The 17,361-nt window shown below is 46.1% G+C and overlaps 1 protein-coding gene across 1 annotated transcript; it reads right to left on the reverse strand.

Moving 5' to 3' along the window:
- Positions 1 to 6,082: 6,082 nt before the first annotated feature.
- On the reverse strand, positions 6,083 to 15,465 carry LOC127333965 (protein ESSENTIAL FOR POTEXVIRUS ACCUMULATION 1). The gene is made up of 10 exons (XM_051360408.2): positions 15,286 to 15,465; positions 14,115 to 14,167; positions 13,009 to 13,947; positions 12,790 to 12,910; positions 12,642 to 12,707; positions 11,389 to 12,009; positions 8,633 to 11,273; positions 6,879 to 7,042; positions 6,750 to 6,809; positions 6,083 to 6,673 (listed from the first exon to the last, which is right to left on the reverse strand). Exons 1-10 carry the CDS (start codon positions 15,368 to 15,370, stop codon positions 6,306 to 6,308), a joined length of 5,118 nt encoding a protein of 1,705 aa, XP_051216368.1. The 5' UTR covers positions 15,371 to 15,465; the 3' UTR covers positions 6,083 to 6,305.
- Positions 15,466 to 17,361: the final 1,896 nt, after the last annotated feature.

The raw sequence follows: 17,361 nt of genomic DNA on the forward strand, positions 1-17,361 counted from the left end.
TATGAAAAAGAGTTTCTAGCTGTGATCATGGCAGTGGACAAATGGAGACAATATTTGCAGCGAGGACCATTTACAATTCTCACCGACCACAAAAGTCTTTGTAATCTGGCGGATCAACAATTGACAACAGAGTTACAGAAAAAGGCTATGTCAAAACTTGTAGGGCTACAGTTTGAGTTCAAGTACAAAAAGGGTATTGAAAATGGTGCTGCGGACTCCTTATCCAGAGTGGGACATCTCCTGGCTACTACACTTGTATCTAGTTGCAGACCTGATTGGTTACAGGAAGTGCTTAACTCTTACATCACAGATGCAACTGCTACAACCTTGCTTCAGGAACTGGCCATTCATTCTCCCAATGACAAAGGGTTCAGTTTGGACAAAGGGGTGATTCACTACAAGAACAGAATGTACATTGGTGAAAATTTGGCTTTACAAACCAAGCTCATCTCTTCCCTGCATGATAGCGTAGTGGGCGGTCATTCTGGGATTCAAGCAACCTATCAGAGAATCAAACAACTGTATTACTGGCCTGGTCTCAAATTGGCAGTTGAAAACTATGTGAAGCAGTGTCAAATTTGCCAACAAGCCAAGTCCTTACGCACTAAACCAGCCGGGTTGCTTCAGCCTTTACCTCCACCAACAACTCCATGGCATGAGATTACACTGGATTTCATTGAGGGTTTACCAAATTCCGATGGTGCCAACTCCATTTTAGTTGTGGTTGACCGATTGACCAAATATGCCCATTTTCTGCCGTTGCATCATCCCTACACAGCCACATCCGTGTCTAAGCTATTTGTGGATCAGATTGTGAGACTGCATGGAGTTCCATTGACAATAACATCTGACAGGGACAAGATCTTTACTAGCCACTTCTGGAAAGATTTGTTCAAGGCAATGGGCACGGTTTTGCAATATAGCACTGCCTACCATCCTCAAACCGATGGCCAGAGCGAACGGGTGAACCAATGTTTGGAACAGTACCTTCGTTGTGTTGTTCAAGATAATCCTAAGCGTTGGCGTCGCTGGATACCTATGGCTGAGTTCTGGTATAATACCAGTTTTCACACTGCCCTGGGATGCTCTCCCTTCAAAGCACTATACAAAATTGAACCCAATTTTGGTGCAATGCCCAATTTGACCGCGGCACAAGACTGTTCTGCTGTTGACACTACTCTGGAGTATCAGGCTCAAACGGAATTGCTGCGTGCACAGTTGTTACGAGCTCAACAACGAATGAAGACTTATGCTGACAAGAACAGGTCGGAGCGCCAGTTTGCTGTGGGAGAGCAGGTCCTGCTTAAACTCCAACCATATGCTCAACAATCGGTCGTTAATCGCCCATATCCCAAGTTATCATACAAATATTTTGGTCCCTATGTGGTGCTGGAGCGTATTGGACCGGTGGCATACAAGCTTGATCTTCCTCCAGAGGCGCAGGTTCATCCGGTGTTTCACGTGTCTCAGCTGAAACCGTTCACTGCAAACTATACCCCTGTTTTCGGTGATTTGCCTGCCATTCCTGACTTGGCTGCGACGACTCCCTTGCCGGCGGCCATTCTGCAACGCCGTCTTGTGCGCAAAGGTAACGCGGTTGTTCCTCAAGTGTTGATTCAATGGGCTCACCTGCCAACAGAAGAAGCTACATGGGAGGATTACCACGTCGTCAAGAACAAGTATCCAGACGCAGCCATTTGGGAAGCTGAAGCTGAGGAAGTCCTTGCTCAAGGGCGGGACAGTGTCACACCTGCTACCGTGGTGGTGGACATCCAGTTGCCGGGTTGGCATGAGTTAGAGCCGGCAAGCAACGACGGGCCCACAAGTCAGGAGGTTGGGATGGTTGAGTCTGTAGATGCGTTGGGCCAGCTGTAAGTGAGTTGTCCGCAGTTATAAGGACGTGGTTGTGTGTACGAGAGGATTATCGAATCTGAAAATAATGTTCTGAACTCTCTCCTACCTTTCGTCTGTGTCTCACCCCCTTTGCTGTTCCTCATCCAATTCCTCTAATTCCCCTTTGTATCGATCTGGATTCCGTGATTGTTCCCTCCCCAAATCACCGGGACATCACAGGGGGCTGGAGTCTCCGCAAATAAAAGGCCTTTATCTTGCAGATTCGTTGCAGGTGCTCTTGATCTGGAGATTTCTTTCTCTGCTCGTGGTGAGCTCGAGTTGGACGATCTGCAGTTTCAAGATTGCTTCGTGGCGAATTTGCATCTGGGGAGTATTGAAGTTGCATCCAGGAGTTCATCCGCGCCAGCACCGAGCTTGTTGTCGCTGCAGATGGTCGTACGGCAACCACTCCCACCATGCTCGTCGGCATCGGCTCTTTCCGGCCGGCGGACGATGGCGCTGTTCAACCTCCAGGCTGATTTGCCAACAAGGAGGCTCTTCTGCTCCACCATAGTTTGCTTCCGTCAGCTCATCCCAAGTGGTTCCGTCCCCGGTGATGTTTTGGTTGACTATGGTGAGAAGCTCTGGCGAGGTGGAGAAGAAGCAGGACCCGATTGCGTTTTTCAGTCTTCATCTAGGGTCCAAAATGCAAAAGGTGTGGGGTCTGTTGTAATTTCCTTTCTCTTGTTGTACCCTGATGTAAAGTGTATCTCCACTGCTGATAAATGAAACTTCTAGGCCCTCTTGGGCATATCCCTGTTCAAAAAAGATTTCTGAACCATAAGACCAATATCTGGCGTGCCCGATCGGCCATGTCCACTAGATCAGTTGCTCTAATAGGTCTGGCTCTGGCACATGTTGGGCCTGCATCTCCGTGGGTTCCAGTTAGATGGAGAATAGCTGAAATCCGCTTCTTTCCCTCAAAAAAAAAAAAAAAAAAAAAAAAGCTGAAATCCGCTTCCACGAGGCATTTACATCTACTATAACACTGGAAGACGTATTTTAGTATTTCAAAAAAACATAGAGCTAAGACTAGAGTCGGTACGAAGAGATACGTCTCCGCCTCGGGCTCCGGTTGGGTTTGTTTCCGTGATTCCATCTGACCGGACTCGGCTCGAATATGTCGCCGACCTCGACCGACACCCCCGGGATGTCGACCATGGTATCCGCTACAAATAGGCGCCCCCCGCCCACGATGCCACAAACCACCAAAGCGAAGAAGACCAAGGTGAAGGAAAAGCTACGAGCCATCATCAGATCGATCCGAAGACCACCATGGCCGGCAACGACGACGGTGACTGGGTCTACCTCGATAGTGACGACGACATGATGTCCTCGCCGGAGAAAGATTTCGCCGTGCCGGTGCCTGCTACTTCTGGCGACGCGACGGATGTGGTCACAACGGCCGACGGGGAGTGCTCCGGTGGCGCGGCGGACGAACGTAACTGTTTCGCCGATGACACGAACGAAGAAGAAGAAGACGCCTGCTCCGACGACGAAGACAACTACTCCGACTACTCCAACGAAGTTTTCGCAAAAAAAAAAAAAAAAAAAACTACTCCAACGAAGGGCGCCTCGAGAGAGCCCATGAATCTGACGAGGAAGTCGATCGAGTCGGCGACGAGAAGGCCTCGCCTAAGGTAGCCTCCGGCACGCCGATGCCACTGCCACTGCCACTGCCATCTCCCTGCTGGGAGGTGGTCGTCGACTATGCAGCCCTCCGCAGAGAGTGGTCTGGTGGCGCGGTGGACGAACTTGGATGTAACTCGTACGGCGATGACACGGACGACGAAGACAAGTACTCCGTCTACTCCAACGAAGCGCGCCTGGAGAGAGCCTACGAGTCTGACGAGGACCTCGAACTTGGATGTAACCCGTACGGCGATAACACGGAGGACGAAGATTACTACTACTATTCCAGCGACACCGAGTACTGCTCCGGCGAGGCGGTGGGCGAACGTGGATGCAAGTGCTGGTACAAGGAGTCCGCCGACGAGGTGGACATCGATCAAGTCGACGCGCCTGGGTTGAAGGAACTGGTCGACAGGTTTCTCGACGACGAGTCAGCTGGCACGAAGGAAGTGCTCGACAGATTGCTGGACGACGAGTCCGACCAGGCCGCGTTCGACTTGGACATGAGGGAAATGCTCGACAGACTCGAGCGCATCGCACACCGCCGCGAAGCTAAACGCAACAGCGAAGGAGTTTACGGCGGCTACTCTGACTATGGCTACGGCGGCGGCGGTGGATACGGCGTGGCCTCTGACTACTACCGCGGTCAGAGTGGAGGTTACAGAAACGGCTACTCTGACTATGGCTACGGCGGTGGCGGTGGATACGGCGTGGCCTCTGACTACTACCGCGGTCAGAGTGGAGGTTACAGAAACGGCATCTCGGACTATGGCTACGGCGGCAGCGGTAGAAACTTCGACTACGGCCGCGGTGAATTTTATGACGGTGGCGTCTCTGATTTTGACTTCGGCGACGGTAGAGGCTATTACGGCGGCATCTCGGACTATGACTACAGCTACGGCGGACGTGCAGGCTACCGGGCAGAAGGCTACTACGGCAACCGCTACCACGTGCCCGCATACGCTCCTCGTTCCTCACCTGCGACAGACAGGGGATGGATGTGAAGCTTGGGGCCTTCTAATGGCAGCTGACGACATAGGAGATTTGGAAGCCAGGCTTTTATTTCGTTTGTAGCATTTTGAAATGAATACATGTATTCATTTCATTTATATTGTAATTCTAGAAATGGACACTTGTTTGGTTGCTACAAGAATTGCAAATGACAGCAGAATTCAATATTGAATTTGTAAATGGCTTCTATAGAGAAACACAAATGACAGGTCGTAGGTTGGAATTGTGTTTACCCATGGTGTCATTTTGCTGGATTTCCTAAATGAAATGACAGCCCAATTCTATGGCAACCAAACAGCCCACCTATGGAATTACAAAATGAATTCGAGGATTCCAGGCCCAAATGATGGATACCAAACGACCTCTAATTTATATACTATTCAGTTTATTACTCGAGGGTTAGAGCATCTCCAGTCGCGTCCCTCAAAAAGCGTCCGGCACAAATGATTTGGGGCACATTTGGGACCGCGCCGGATAAAAAGAGACCAAAAATCTGTACAAAAAAGAGGCCCTTTCCAGCCGCGTCCCTCAAACAGCGTTTGGATGCATGCATTTTAATAGAGGGAATCACCCCATGTGGGAAAAGTAGGTGAGAGAAAGTGTGGGGAAAGAGACTAGCATGTGAGGACTAGGGGCTGCATGCATGCATGCGGACGCTGTTTTTGTGTCCGGTGCATGCGGACGCTGTTTTTGTGTCCGACGTGCCGGACACAAAATGAGGCGCTAATTAACTTTGGGGGACGCGACTGGACAGTTTTTTTCCCCATTTCTTGTCCGCGGTCTCCCAAACCTCATTTGGGGGACCCAAACCTCATTTGGGGGACGCGACTGGAGATGCTCAAGAAATGGAGCAAAAAACTGCCCAGTCGCGTCCCCCAAAGCTAATTAGCGCCCCATTTTGTGTCCGGCGTCCCCGGTAGAGACTCTATGCATAGTCTCTCTACCGGGGACGCCGGACACAAAAACAGCGTCCACATGCATGCATGCAGCCCCTAGTCCCCACATGCTAGTCTCTTTCCCCACACTTTCTCTCACCTACTTTTCCCACATGGGGTGGTCCCCTCTATTAAAATGCATGCATCCGAACGCTGTTTGAGGGACGCGGCTGGGAAGGGCCTCTTTTTGTGCAGATTTTTGATCTCTTTTTGTCCATGTGATCCCGTGACGTGCCCCAAATCATTTATGCCGGACGCTTTTTGAGGGACGCGACTGGAGATGCTCTTAGATCCTCAAAGAAGAAACTATTTCCAGCAAAACAAATTGTTTACTTATACACATATGATTAGCAGGTTCTTATGCATGTACTCCCTCCGTTTCACTAATATAAGACACTTTAGATATTTTATTAAAATGAACTAGATACAAAGCAAAATGAGCGAATCTACACTAGAAATAGACCAGATGCAAATTAAAGTGAGTGAATCTAGAAAAGAGCTAAAACGTCTTACAAAAGAGAACGGAGGGAGTAGCACTTAAATCGAACTAATAGATGTTGCCAACATCTAAGCACCTTCCCATGCTTTGGCCAATGGTACACCGGGCAACAAACAAAATTGGTCTATGTTCTTCATTCTGGAGTGAAGTTCTATCGGAAACAAAATCTGCTGTCAGTTTACAGGAAGCCAAAATTGGGCAGCTTGTACGCATCTCGAGAAAGGAGAGACGAAAATCACCTCATAAGCTCGGTTGCCATCGCAACAAGTCTAAACAATCTATCTGAGAGCGCCGAAAGTATGTACAGCGCGGTGCCATCATTCTATGCAGACCTACTAATCCACATTCTGGATCTCACCCATCATGATGCGGTTGCTGACTACATTGAATCCTAAGACTGCTGCGCTCACCTTCTTCCCTTTCTTGCCTTTCTTCTTTCCTCCGGCGTCCTGTTCTGCTTCGGCACTTGGGCCTCCTTTGGCTGCAGGAACAGGGTTCAGGCGCGAGGTGGCATCCCCACGAGGGCCACGGTTGCTGGGGGCTCTGAATGCTGTCTCGATCACCTCTTTGGACAGAAACGCCTTGTAGTTGAGGAACTTGTCGATGAACTGACCGTTGCGGTCGAGAGAGCCAACGTTCTCCCGGAGAAGCGTTTCTGCTTCACCAGCAGACTGCTTAATGCAGAACTCAAGGAAACTTGTATCTGTGTGGGCAAAAATGGAACAGGCAATCAGAAGACTAATGAGTTTTAAGCAAACTACCCTAGTGAGAATTAATACCATTTGTTCCGGTGAGCCTGGACCACTCGCTGTCACACCAATCCCTGAAGTCCATTGCCTCTGCAGCATAAGAGTGTTAGAAATACACAGAAGCAAAGCGACTTGAAAAACATATGATCACCAACTAACCTGTCTGCTTGTTTGATGCCTCTGTCTTCCCTTTCCCGGTTAGCTTGGCAGTAGGAGCCGTTGAAAGTGGTAACTTGCTAGCCTGAGACTTCTGACGATTCAATGGAGCCTGGTCTTTAGTTATGGAACTTCTGCTCTGACTTGAAAGACTTGGGAATTCTGACCTGTTAAATATCGTAAGAAAAAATACAATCCCCTTAGAGAAACTCCATACAAAAGAAACAAACTGGGTAGTAAGACCAAAAAAAAACAGGAAAGGATGTTACAGCCATCAATGGTCAAGCAGAGTACCAGATGTACACGGTAGACATGCTATAAAAATTCTAATTGTGCAAGGAAGTCATAGAAATCAAATCATCGTATGTGTTTGGAGACTAGGAGCGCCTGGACGTAGAATGGAAGGCAGCAGCCCTACTTATCAGTTAGTCATAGGGAAGATACAACTACTGGTATAGGTAGCTATGTTCATAATTATAGGTGCAGTTGGCAGCAACCAATTATGGATTGAGTTTGTTACAAGTTACTTATTTACAATATGTATCCAACCAGTCCAGCCCTTGAATCTTCCTATTCATCCAGTGATACTGTTTCTTCAAGTTTGTTACTGTGGTGTATGGTCTAGTCTTTTCCCAGCCAAGCCGATCTACTCAGCCAGGTCAATAGAGCAAGCGGCAAGAATAACAATAGCAATAGAATCACCTACGAAATGTTTTTAGCATGAAGTGGTATGCGAACTCTTTATTATCCAATTGACACATGAATATTCACATATGAAGATTGATGATCAAGTAACGTTAAATTAACCAAGTACTTTCCCATCAGAGCGACCTTCACTTCTGAACTGTTAGACCTAGTCTTGAGTGAATTAAAAAAAGCAGGCACATACGAAAGCGATGGACTTTGGGCAGTTCAGACGAACAATTAGACAAGTGATGAATATGGCCTATTCGGAAATTCGTGCATATGGCGATTCTAGTCTCTACTTCTCTAATAGTAGAAGTTTGCTGATAACCCATTTGATGAACAATGGAATAGTACACCATGGGAACAATTTTGCAGAGACAACCTAGGGTAGTCATAAGTGTGATGGACATGCAAGGTGCAAAATGAGCTTCAAGGAAAAAGTAGTAATTATAAATTATATTATAAACTGCCATCAAAGGATATGCAAACCATGTGAGCAGAATATTCATGATCAAAGCAATATTTGACAACACTATTACACAACCAATATAAAAAAAAATTACGGAGTACAACAATATTTACAAATCATATCAGGTCCTCCCGCCATTCCAAATTATTTGAAGTTCTAACTTTTCCTTCAGACCAATCTTCCCTATATCTAATATATATAGCACGAAAATATATTTTATGATGAATCTAATGAAACTAATTTTGTGTTGCAGATGTTGATATATTTTTCAATAGAATTGGTCAAACTTAGTTTGACTTAGGACAAGCTAGAACTTCAAATAATTTGGAGGGAGAACTATAATTACTATCAAGTCCTAGTATTTAAATGAATTGCAAGATGTTCTACATAACTTCTTAACCAACTAACTACATGTAAATAGAACTGCAGGACAAGGGTAGTCCTAACTCCACAGTTCACTGCAGTCATTATTTCGCTTATACTTATTCAGAAGATTGTAAGTCAATACGTCAGAAATGCAAAGGGTTGATAGTAATAAGAAAATTGCCAACAAACAATCAAGTGGCTGTAAAAAACCATCACAAAGAAAATAGAAACATACTGTTTCATATCTTGTTTGGAGTGGTCAGAAGGGCCCCAAAACAGATCATCTTCGGCATTTGACTTGGCACGGTTGGAAGGATTGGAACTCATCTGGACAGGAGCAACTGTCTTTGATGGAGAAGAGCCAGAAGCTTGCCTAGAAGGAACATTACCATGATTCCGTTGGTTCATAGACACCTTTGCTGGAGTTGGTGAGGGTGGTTGTTGCTGGACAACACCTGATCTCCTTTCTTCCTCTCTCTGAATATCTCGCAGAGACAAGGGTTTGTGCATCTTTGCAGCATCAGTGGACCATGCTGGAGCAGGTGCAAAATTTGTCTGATCGGTCTTCCACGGAACAAAATCTCCAAAGGATGGACCACTTGGTGGAGCCGGTAGTATTTCCTTATCTAGTTGTGCTTGCTTTGAAGATTTGACCTTTTCAGCAGGTATAGAGATTGCTGATTCAACAGAACCAACAGGAAATGGGGCTTTGACAGCAGGTCCTTTTGACTTTGCTCCCTTTTTCTTGTTCTTTTTGGAGTCCTTGGCCTCAATAAAGTCAGTATCATCAAAAGCAGGAGCATCAGGCTGAACAACAGCAGGTGACAAAGGAGGAAACGAAACATCATTAGCACTACTTATGTTCTCATTGTCTGCATTACTAGACCTTGCTAGAACTTCTTCTGCCAACAAATCGTGCAACTGGCTTCTCTTGTTCCTTGAGTCGCCAGCACTTTCTTGGCCACCCAGTGATCTACCTGCACCCCCAAACTGCTGCTCGGAAGATGCTGACATGGTACTCCAAGGAACAGATGGCACAGATACCAGTGGCACAGCTGTCTTAATATTGTCCGCAGCTACCCTCTGTGCTCTTAGTTGTTCCTCAGCTTGAATTTCCAGCAATGACTTAGGTCTGGGTCCTTGGGTTGGTTTCCAACCTTTTTGGCTTGCTGCAGCATGAGGCTCAGATAGAGCACTATGCTCCCATTCAGCTCTGCTGACATCATACTCCTCGGGAAGACTCTTGGGAGGAAAATTCGCAGATGATTCAAAGCCCAGCGGAGGTCCAACAGATCTAGAAGAGCTTTCAGCTCTGACAGGGGAGCCCCAAAACAGATCCTCTGTATCATCTGGCAAACCATGTTTAGTACTACCCTGATTTGATCCATCAACTTCAGCATCTAGTCTTGGCTGCTGGGAAACTGTCTTTGGGGCTGCTTTGCCAACATCTACAGCTGTCTGCTTCTTCTTCTGCTTCTTTTTCTTTTCTGCTTTCTTCATCTCTTGTGTATCAGGAGCTTTTGCATCAGCTTCCATAGTTAGCTCAACTGGAGTAGGGGCATCTTTCATTTCCTGGACACGGTTATGAGGTGACATGATGTCCAATAATGGATTCGGTGGTGTCTCACTAAGAGCTGAACTGCTACCCACATTAGAACGTGAACTAAAAATATTTTCAGGCTTACTTTCAGCTTTGTCTATTCCAACTTGTTGATAGTTAGGAGACTTCTCTTCATATCTTTCTGCAACTTCTGTTAGCATCGGGTTGACCATACTTGCATTAGGTTGAGTGTTGGTACTTGCAAAATTTTCCGACTTCTGAGGATAGGAATACCGTTCTTTTGGAGGCACACCCATAAAAATTTCATGAGGCATTGGCACAGTAGGTACAGAGTTTTGTGTTAATCCAACACCCTCCATACCCCTCATATTCATAAATGCTTGACTAGATTGTTGCCCTTGTGTTGTACCATGGTTAGTCAAAATCCGATCAACTTCAAGAACATCTTGAATTTTTCTAACACCAAGGTTCATGGAATCACCAGCTGGCAATGAAGTATGCTTTGACCCATAAGGGCCATCAAGCTGCTGGTTGGAATGACCATGAGGTGCAACTTGAGAAATTAGGTGTTGTTGCTGCAGTAACACCTTCTGCTGCTGCTCAAGCTGTAATCGCTGTTGCAGCTGCTGCTGCTGCTGCTGTTGCTGCTGCTGCTGTTGCTGCTGAAGCAATATCATCTTGTCAAGCATTGAGAGTTGTGGCTGAGGCTGAGGTGTCACTGGTGGCTGCGATTGCAACTGTAGTTGTGATAGCAGATACTGTTGTTGAAACATGTGCAAGAGTTGTGGATCTTGAGATATCTCAGCAAGCAACTTCTCAGGTGGCAAATGGCTTGGTGCCTGGTTCTGTGGCATGAAGTTCTGTTGTTGACCAGCAGTAGCCATTTGCTGAGAATTCTGCAGATTTTGATGCATGTTAAGTGGTCCTTGAGTGAGATCCACGTGAAGGTTAGGATTAAGATTTTTGGCTTCAGGATAGTTTGACCATGGTGGCAATCCAGCAGGTGCTTTAGGTTTCTCCGCAGAATGAAGCATAGCTAGCAAGTCAACATTCTGAGATTGTGAAGCTTGACGAGATGGATCAGCCATGGAACTGGGCACTTTAGAGTGCAGAGCAGACACTTCCGAAGCTATATCTTTATTCTGTGCTTGTGCAGCTTGATTGCCATCTCCAGACCAATATGGAACAGTGTTTTGGGACGATTTTTGTCTCTCCAACAATCTTTGCTGCGCCAGAAAATAATTAATGTTGTTCCCACTCTCCCCTCCAGCCATCGCAATGTTGCCGAAGCTACTGCTGCTGTATTCATTCAGCCCTAATTCCAAAAAAATACGGTGTCAAGACAGAAAGTATGCATGATATAAGTAGAAGAGATAATTAGAAAATATATGGAATGAAAATAGGCAGGGCTCTCTCGCAAGTAAACAAACCTCCAGTCATAGCAGCTGAAGAACCTTGCATACTATTAGACATAAGTGACTCCAGAAAACGATTCTGGGCTTCAACTGCACCGCCATTCCTGCTTGGCCCACCGTTGAAAATACCAACACCAGCTGATCCACCATGTGTGCTACTGGAGCTGACAAACTTCCCTGTAGGTGTAGCCTCTGGCATTAGCATATCACTGGATTTTGTGGTGCTAAACCCTGGAGGTGGCCTTGCCTTCGCTCGTAGGTGAGGCATAACATCCCCAAGCATTAAGAAAGGAGCATCGGGAGGTGCATTTGCAACACGAACCAGCAAATCAATACCGAAATAGCTAGCCTCGAACCAGCCAATGATGTCAGCACCAGAAAAAGGGCCTTGAATTCGACCTTGTGGATCTTTGTAGTGTAATGAAAGACCTTCTGGATTAGGATAAGGTTGAATAGGACTGACCAGCTCATCAACACCTGCCATCCCAGCTACTTTACTTTCTTGATCAAACACATTGGGTATTTGCTGCGGAAAGTCAGTTGGTCCAAGCCTATGCTCTCCAACAAACCGAGATCTTTGTGGAACAACATAACTAGGTGTCTCCGTCCGCAACAAATCAACATTTCCAGGAACACCTATTATAAGATCAACAGAAATGGCCTTTTAAGAGCAGAAAGGATTTATACAAATTATGCAAGCATTCGGCAAAGAACAACAGCAGAATACCAACTAGTTAACTACCGAAAGACTGCAAGCACTTCAAAGTAGCTAAATAAGATACCATGAGGAGGTCGTCAAGATGAATTAGTTTTCTTAGACTATCATAATACACATGCAAGCCTCGAGCCCTCGAGTTCTGCCACCAATTTACAACAGGGTATGACATGAAGGAACAATTGAGAAAGTGACAAAAGGCATGACATGCTATACAATCTACTGAATCTGGTATTATTACTCCAAATAAATTTCAAAATTCTATGTAGTCTATACCACACTGTTATTTGGACAGACCTTCCACAGAACTAAAAATTATGATAAAGACTAAAAAAATGGTACTGTATATTCCAAGAAATGTGAACCACATGGGCTGATTATTAAATTGTGAACCCACACTATGTGGAAGACTCCCAAGTTTTGGAAGTTTAGATGTTTCACAAATGACAAATTCCATATACATGGACAACTGAACATGCAATCATCCCTATGTAAACAAAGTGGCACGCAGTAAATAAAAAGAGCTGAGTGAACAAGGAATAAGATATAGCACCCCTGAGACTTCCAGATGTTTCTCCCTTCAAATCTTCTGTGTTTCCAGGTTGATCATCTCTACCACCTGGTTAACAGGGGAACATTCAATTCACATTGTGGTAACATATTTGGATGTTTATGCAGAAAGTATGAAAACTGCATCAAACCTAATTTAGATTGTTTTATAGGCGCCCCATCAGGATTACTTTTCCCAACAGAACCATCTTTGGAAACCTGATAGACACCACTGTTTATGACTTCCCCTTTGTCAATTGCTTTTAAAACAGCCTGCAAAGAAAACAATAGCTGTAAGATATAAAGATCATATATATTACTACGTAATAGTAAGATTATCCTAATTCAGAATATAATAGTATAAACTTTACCGCTTCTTCAGCTGTAGGAGCAAATAATGCCAAAGGCTCCAACATTTCTTCTTGGAGAAATGCGGACACTTCCTCACAAACATCAGAAGGCATCTTGAAGTCAGTAACATGTGAAGTTGTTCTGTATATGTCAAGAAGTTTCATCCTACTATATCTAAATGCTGTGCGATCCCCTGATGCGCCACCAGGTCTGTCAGAAAGTAGACCAAGATGGAATGGACGTGACGATCCAGTACTGCCAATATTTGTACTACCAGTACTGGGTGTGAACTTTCCACGAGAACTTGGAAAAGCGGAGATTTCATTGTCTGGTTTCCCTCTACCATACCCATACATAGAAGATGGTTTTTGTGAAGTCTGCGAGGGGTGATAAGACGAATCTCCCCGACCACGGCCAACAGGATGACTAGACTTCCATGATCGAGAGATATTATCATCTCTTTCAGTATCCTTCTCATGATTGTTGCCATCTTTTCCATGTGTCACAAACTGGGAAAAACCTTTATCACGGGAAGCATCGCCCTCTTTGGCTGAATCGCCCCACCTGTCACGCCAATTTTCAGACTCCTTATCATTGGCACCCCAGCGAGTGCTCCACTTGCCCTCACGGCGTTGGTCAAAGTTGCCGTCCTTGTTATTGGAATCACCCCAGCGTTCCTGTGGAGCACGACGACCATCCACAGAAAACTTGGACGAGTCATCCGACCATTTTTCAACCTTCCGTGTATCACCATGTTCCTTGTCTGTCTCCCTCCAGCGAGTCCACCGAGGGCCTGAATTTGGTTCCCGTTCATCTTCACGCCAACGGTCACGACGCCCAGTTTCACCATCAAGCACAGAAGCCCTGAAGACATCCTTTTTCTTCGCACTGGAGCCCATGTCTTCACCATTCCCCGATGTCTTAGTAGCATCTAAGCGTGAACCCAGTGAACTGGGATCCTGCAACAAACAACAATAACATAAGTTATCATCTTGCAATCAAACCACTCACAAAGTCAAATAACAACCTAGATGGTATTCTACTGCCATGTTCACCATAAGAGGTCCAGTTGTTTGAGTCTAGTTACTGCCCTTAATTCTAAAACCCTGACCATGTTTTCTCCTACCTTCATAAGCCACTGAGGAGAAAGGGGCATGTCAGTATCCAGGCCTTGCTTCTCTGCAAAAGAAAAAAAAACTACAATTAATAAGACAGGAAACATGTTACAATGATAAAAAAATAAACGGAAACATGCTTGTAATGCACTCTAAATGGCCTATGAAGATTTATTCTCAACTAATTGTAAGACACATAGGGCAACCGAATAGATGCTCAGTAGTTACTAGTTAGACAAGAGAAACATGCAGTAAGATTTAAGCAGCATATACCTCACATGAACTAATTGGATTGGATGATTGTGCACATACTTGTTGTACAGTCAAGTCATCTTTTTACCAAAGATCGACTCTAATACCATGGATTGCAAGTGTAGATAAAAAAAAAAGGTATCCTACAACAGCATCTAAAGCTGTGAGAAATTGAGCAAGCAATCAGTAAGAGAGGCCATCACCCATGTTGCACCCAGCACGTGGCTATAAAGAGCTGAAGATTTCTTAGCCCAGAGGAAAGGACCTATAGTTTTCAGTTCTATTCTGCATCCTACGAGTTAACGAGTACTCCTCTGGTCGCAATTAATCGACGCAGCTAACTGCCTAACACATGCATACGGAAGCCTCCCTCCGCGTCGATTAAATCCGACCGGAGGGAGTACCAACATATAAATAACTATCAAAACAATTTTTAAAAAAAAAAACTCCTGATGGAGATGGCCGGGATTGCAGTCACACACAGATCACAGCAGCGAGGTTAAACCAAAAAAAAAAAACATTGACAGGCATAAGTTAAGACAGAAATCGAAGTACTAGGAACAAAGGGCGGTAATCCTAAGTAAAACCAAATCGAAATAGAAACTATAAATTAAAAACTGGACCACAGCATCCAATCCACCCAAATCCGAAGACCTCACTTAAGTACCAAGCCGCCGCCCTTTATACCTAGAACAACCGCCCCGCCGCAGCCGAAACTGTCCAGGCACAGAACCCTAGACGGCAGTAACGGTGCGGGAGCCCAACCCAAGGTGGCAGTACCATTTCGCAACCCCCCGAACCCTAGTGACGTCGGCACGGATCGAAGGAAGGTACAAGCAACAAATCAGGACAGCCCGAGCTTGCTAGGGTTTCGGGCTGGGGTTACGGATCGAGGGTGGGGTGGAAGGGCGAGCGGCGGAAGGGACGGACCTTTGGCGATCTGGGGCGGTGGAGGCGTGTCGACGGCGAGGCGGCGGCGGAGGTCGTCATTGGCGCGGTCCGGGGAGGCGGCCATGGGCGGCGGCGGGGAAAACCCTAGGGTGAGCTTGGCTTGGGAGGTTTGGGAGGAGACGAGGAGCGAGCGATGGGGAGGAGACTGTTAACTCCAGGCGCGGATAAAAAACACGCACGCACAGGGTGCCGCGTTTGCCCCTGGAGGGGTCTTTTTGCGCTCAGCCACCTCAGCTTCTGTGTACATTTTCAGAACGTCCTCCAGACCACATATATGCGTTTCGACCCCTACTATAGATTTACCTCTACTTTTAATATTCTATTTATTTATTATGGATAAGCACTTGTCCAAATATCAATTTTCACCCAAATTTCGCTATCGATTTCTTTTCACCATGTGTTACCCCCACCCCACCCCACCTAAGAGCATCTCCACGTCCCCCAAGCGGCGGTGAATCGAGCGTTTGGGGAACCCGTTTTGTTCGTATCGTGTTTGGGGTCGCTCCCCAGCCGCATCCGCCAAAAATGCACCCCAAATAAATAAAAGTGCACGAAAATAAAGGTTTTCACGGTGCTGACGCTCCACCGCCTCCCGTCGCCGCTGCTCAATCGCCTCCATCCGTTCACGGTGCTGGAGATGTCGCTCCATGTGCAGGCGATGCCGCTCTGCACGCCACAACTCGGCCATCTCCTCAGTCCGACACCGTCGCGCCTCTTCCGCCATGGCGGCGTCGAAAACCGCTATGATATCCGCCAGCGCCGCCTCCTTCCACGCTGACATAGGCATGCCGAATAGGCATGCCGAATAAAGCACCCGGGTTATCTGAAGAAGACGTGAGGCCCACGACCCGAAGTTTTGTAGGCCCAAAAGCCCAGAGAACTTCGGATAATAAATGTAGAGTTGTATTAGGAATTATTTAACGATATAGGAAAGGCCAGTACGCCTTCTCGCAGTTCGTAACTTATACGGCACGAAATCCCTCGCTCTGCCTCCTATATAAAGGGGAGCCGAGGGAAGAGAAAAGGATCGAATCAATTGTCAACAGAGCCACTGTAACTTTAGTCGAAACACCTTTGTCAGCTGAACCTTCGAGATCTACTTGCCCTCTACTTCTTACGAAACCCTAAGTCTACAATCCATAAGCATTGACAAGTTAATCCCTTATCAATTGGCGCCGCAATATCAGAAGTTAGCCTATGGAGTTTTCATATCAGCACGGAAGTTAAGGCAGTATTATTCGGCACACCCGATAATAGTGGTAAACAAGGCGCCTCTCTTCAACATATTGAACAACCTAGAAGCCAAAGGACGTGTCTCCCTATGGGGAATCGAGCTTTCCCCTCAGAACACTACATATGAAAAAAGAAAGGCAATCAAGTCGCAAATTTTGCCGGATTTTGTTGCGGAGTGGATGGAACTCCAAAATACATGACCCCCAGATTTATCGAGTACATGGCATATGAACTTTGACGGGTCCAAGAGATTGGAAGGAGCTAGAGCAGGCGTGGGACTTGTTTCACCGCAGGGTGACAAGATGAAGTATATATTGCGGATAACTTTCCCCAATGCATCAAACAATGAAGCGGAATATGAAGCCCTTATTTATGGGATGAAGATGTCAAAAGCATGCAGCGTGACTCGCTTAAAAATCTTCGTTGACTCCCAGTTGGTGGCTCAACAGGTGATGAATAAATGTGATGCAGTCAATGACAGTATGATAGCATACAAGGAGGTGTACAACGAACTCGAGAAAACCTTTGATGGTTGTGAAGTTAATCACGTGAGTAGGCTCAGCAACGATGAAGCCGATGTTTTGGCAAACATTGGCTCGTAGTGTCTACCCATAGCACCTGGAGTTTTTTGGGAAGAAATCAGTGAAAGATCAACTAAGGCAAAGAAGGTACCGAAGCAGCCAAAGAAAAAAGAGAAACCCAAGAAAAACTCGGGGGCTCCAGCAGCTCCAGGAACACATACATCGGATGATGAGGAAGAACCAGAAGAGGTCATGATGATTCAAGTTCCCTGGATGCAGGTATACTTAGCATATATCACGA

Source organism: Lolium perenne, chromosome 2, assembly GCF_019359855.2.
Source record: "Lolium perenne isolate Kyuss_39 chromosome 2, Kyuss_2.0, whole genome shotgun sequence".
NCBI lineage: Eukaryota > Viridiplantae > Streptophyta > Magnoliopsida > Poales > Poaceae > Lolium > Lolium perenne.

Bases quoted from the DNA above. Each gene is read 5' to 3' on its own strand.
- LOC127333965 (XM_051360408.2), bottom strand. From the start codon at position 15,370: ATGGCCGCCTCCCCGGACCGCGCCAATGACGACCTCCGCCGCCGCCTC. The intron at 12,911-13,008 runs GTAAAGTTTATA...TTTTCTTTGCAG, and splicing joins CTCCTACAGCTGAAGAAGCG to GCTGTTTTAAAAGCAATTGA. The intron at 12,708-12,789 runs GTTTGATGCAGT...CCTGTTAACCAG, and splicing joins TATAAAACAATCTAAATTAG to GTGGTAGAGATGATCAACCT.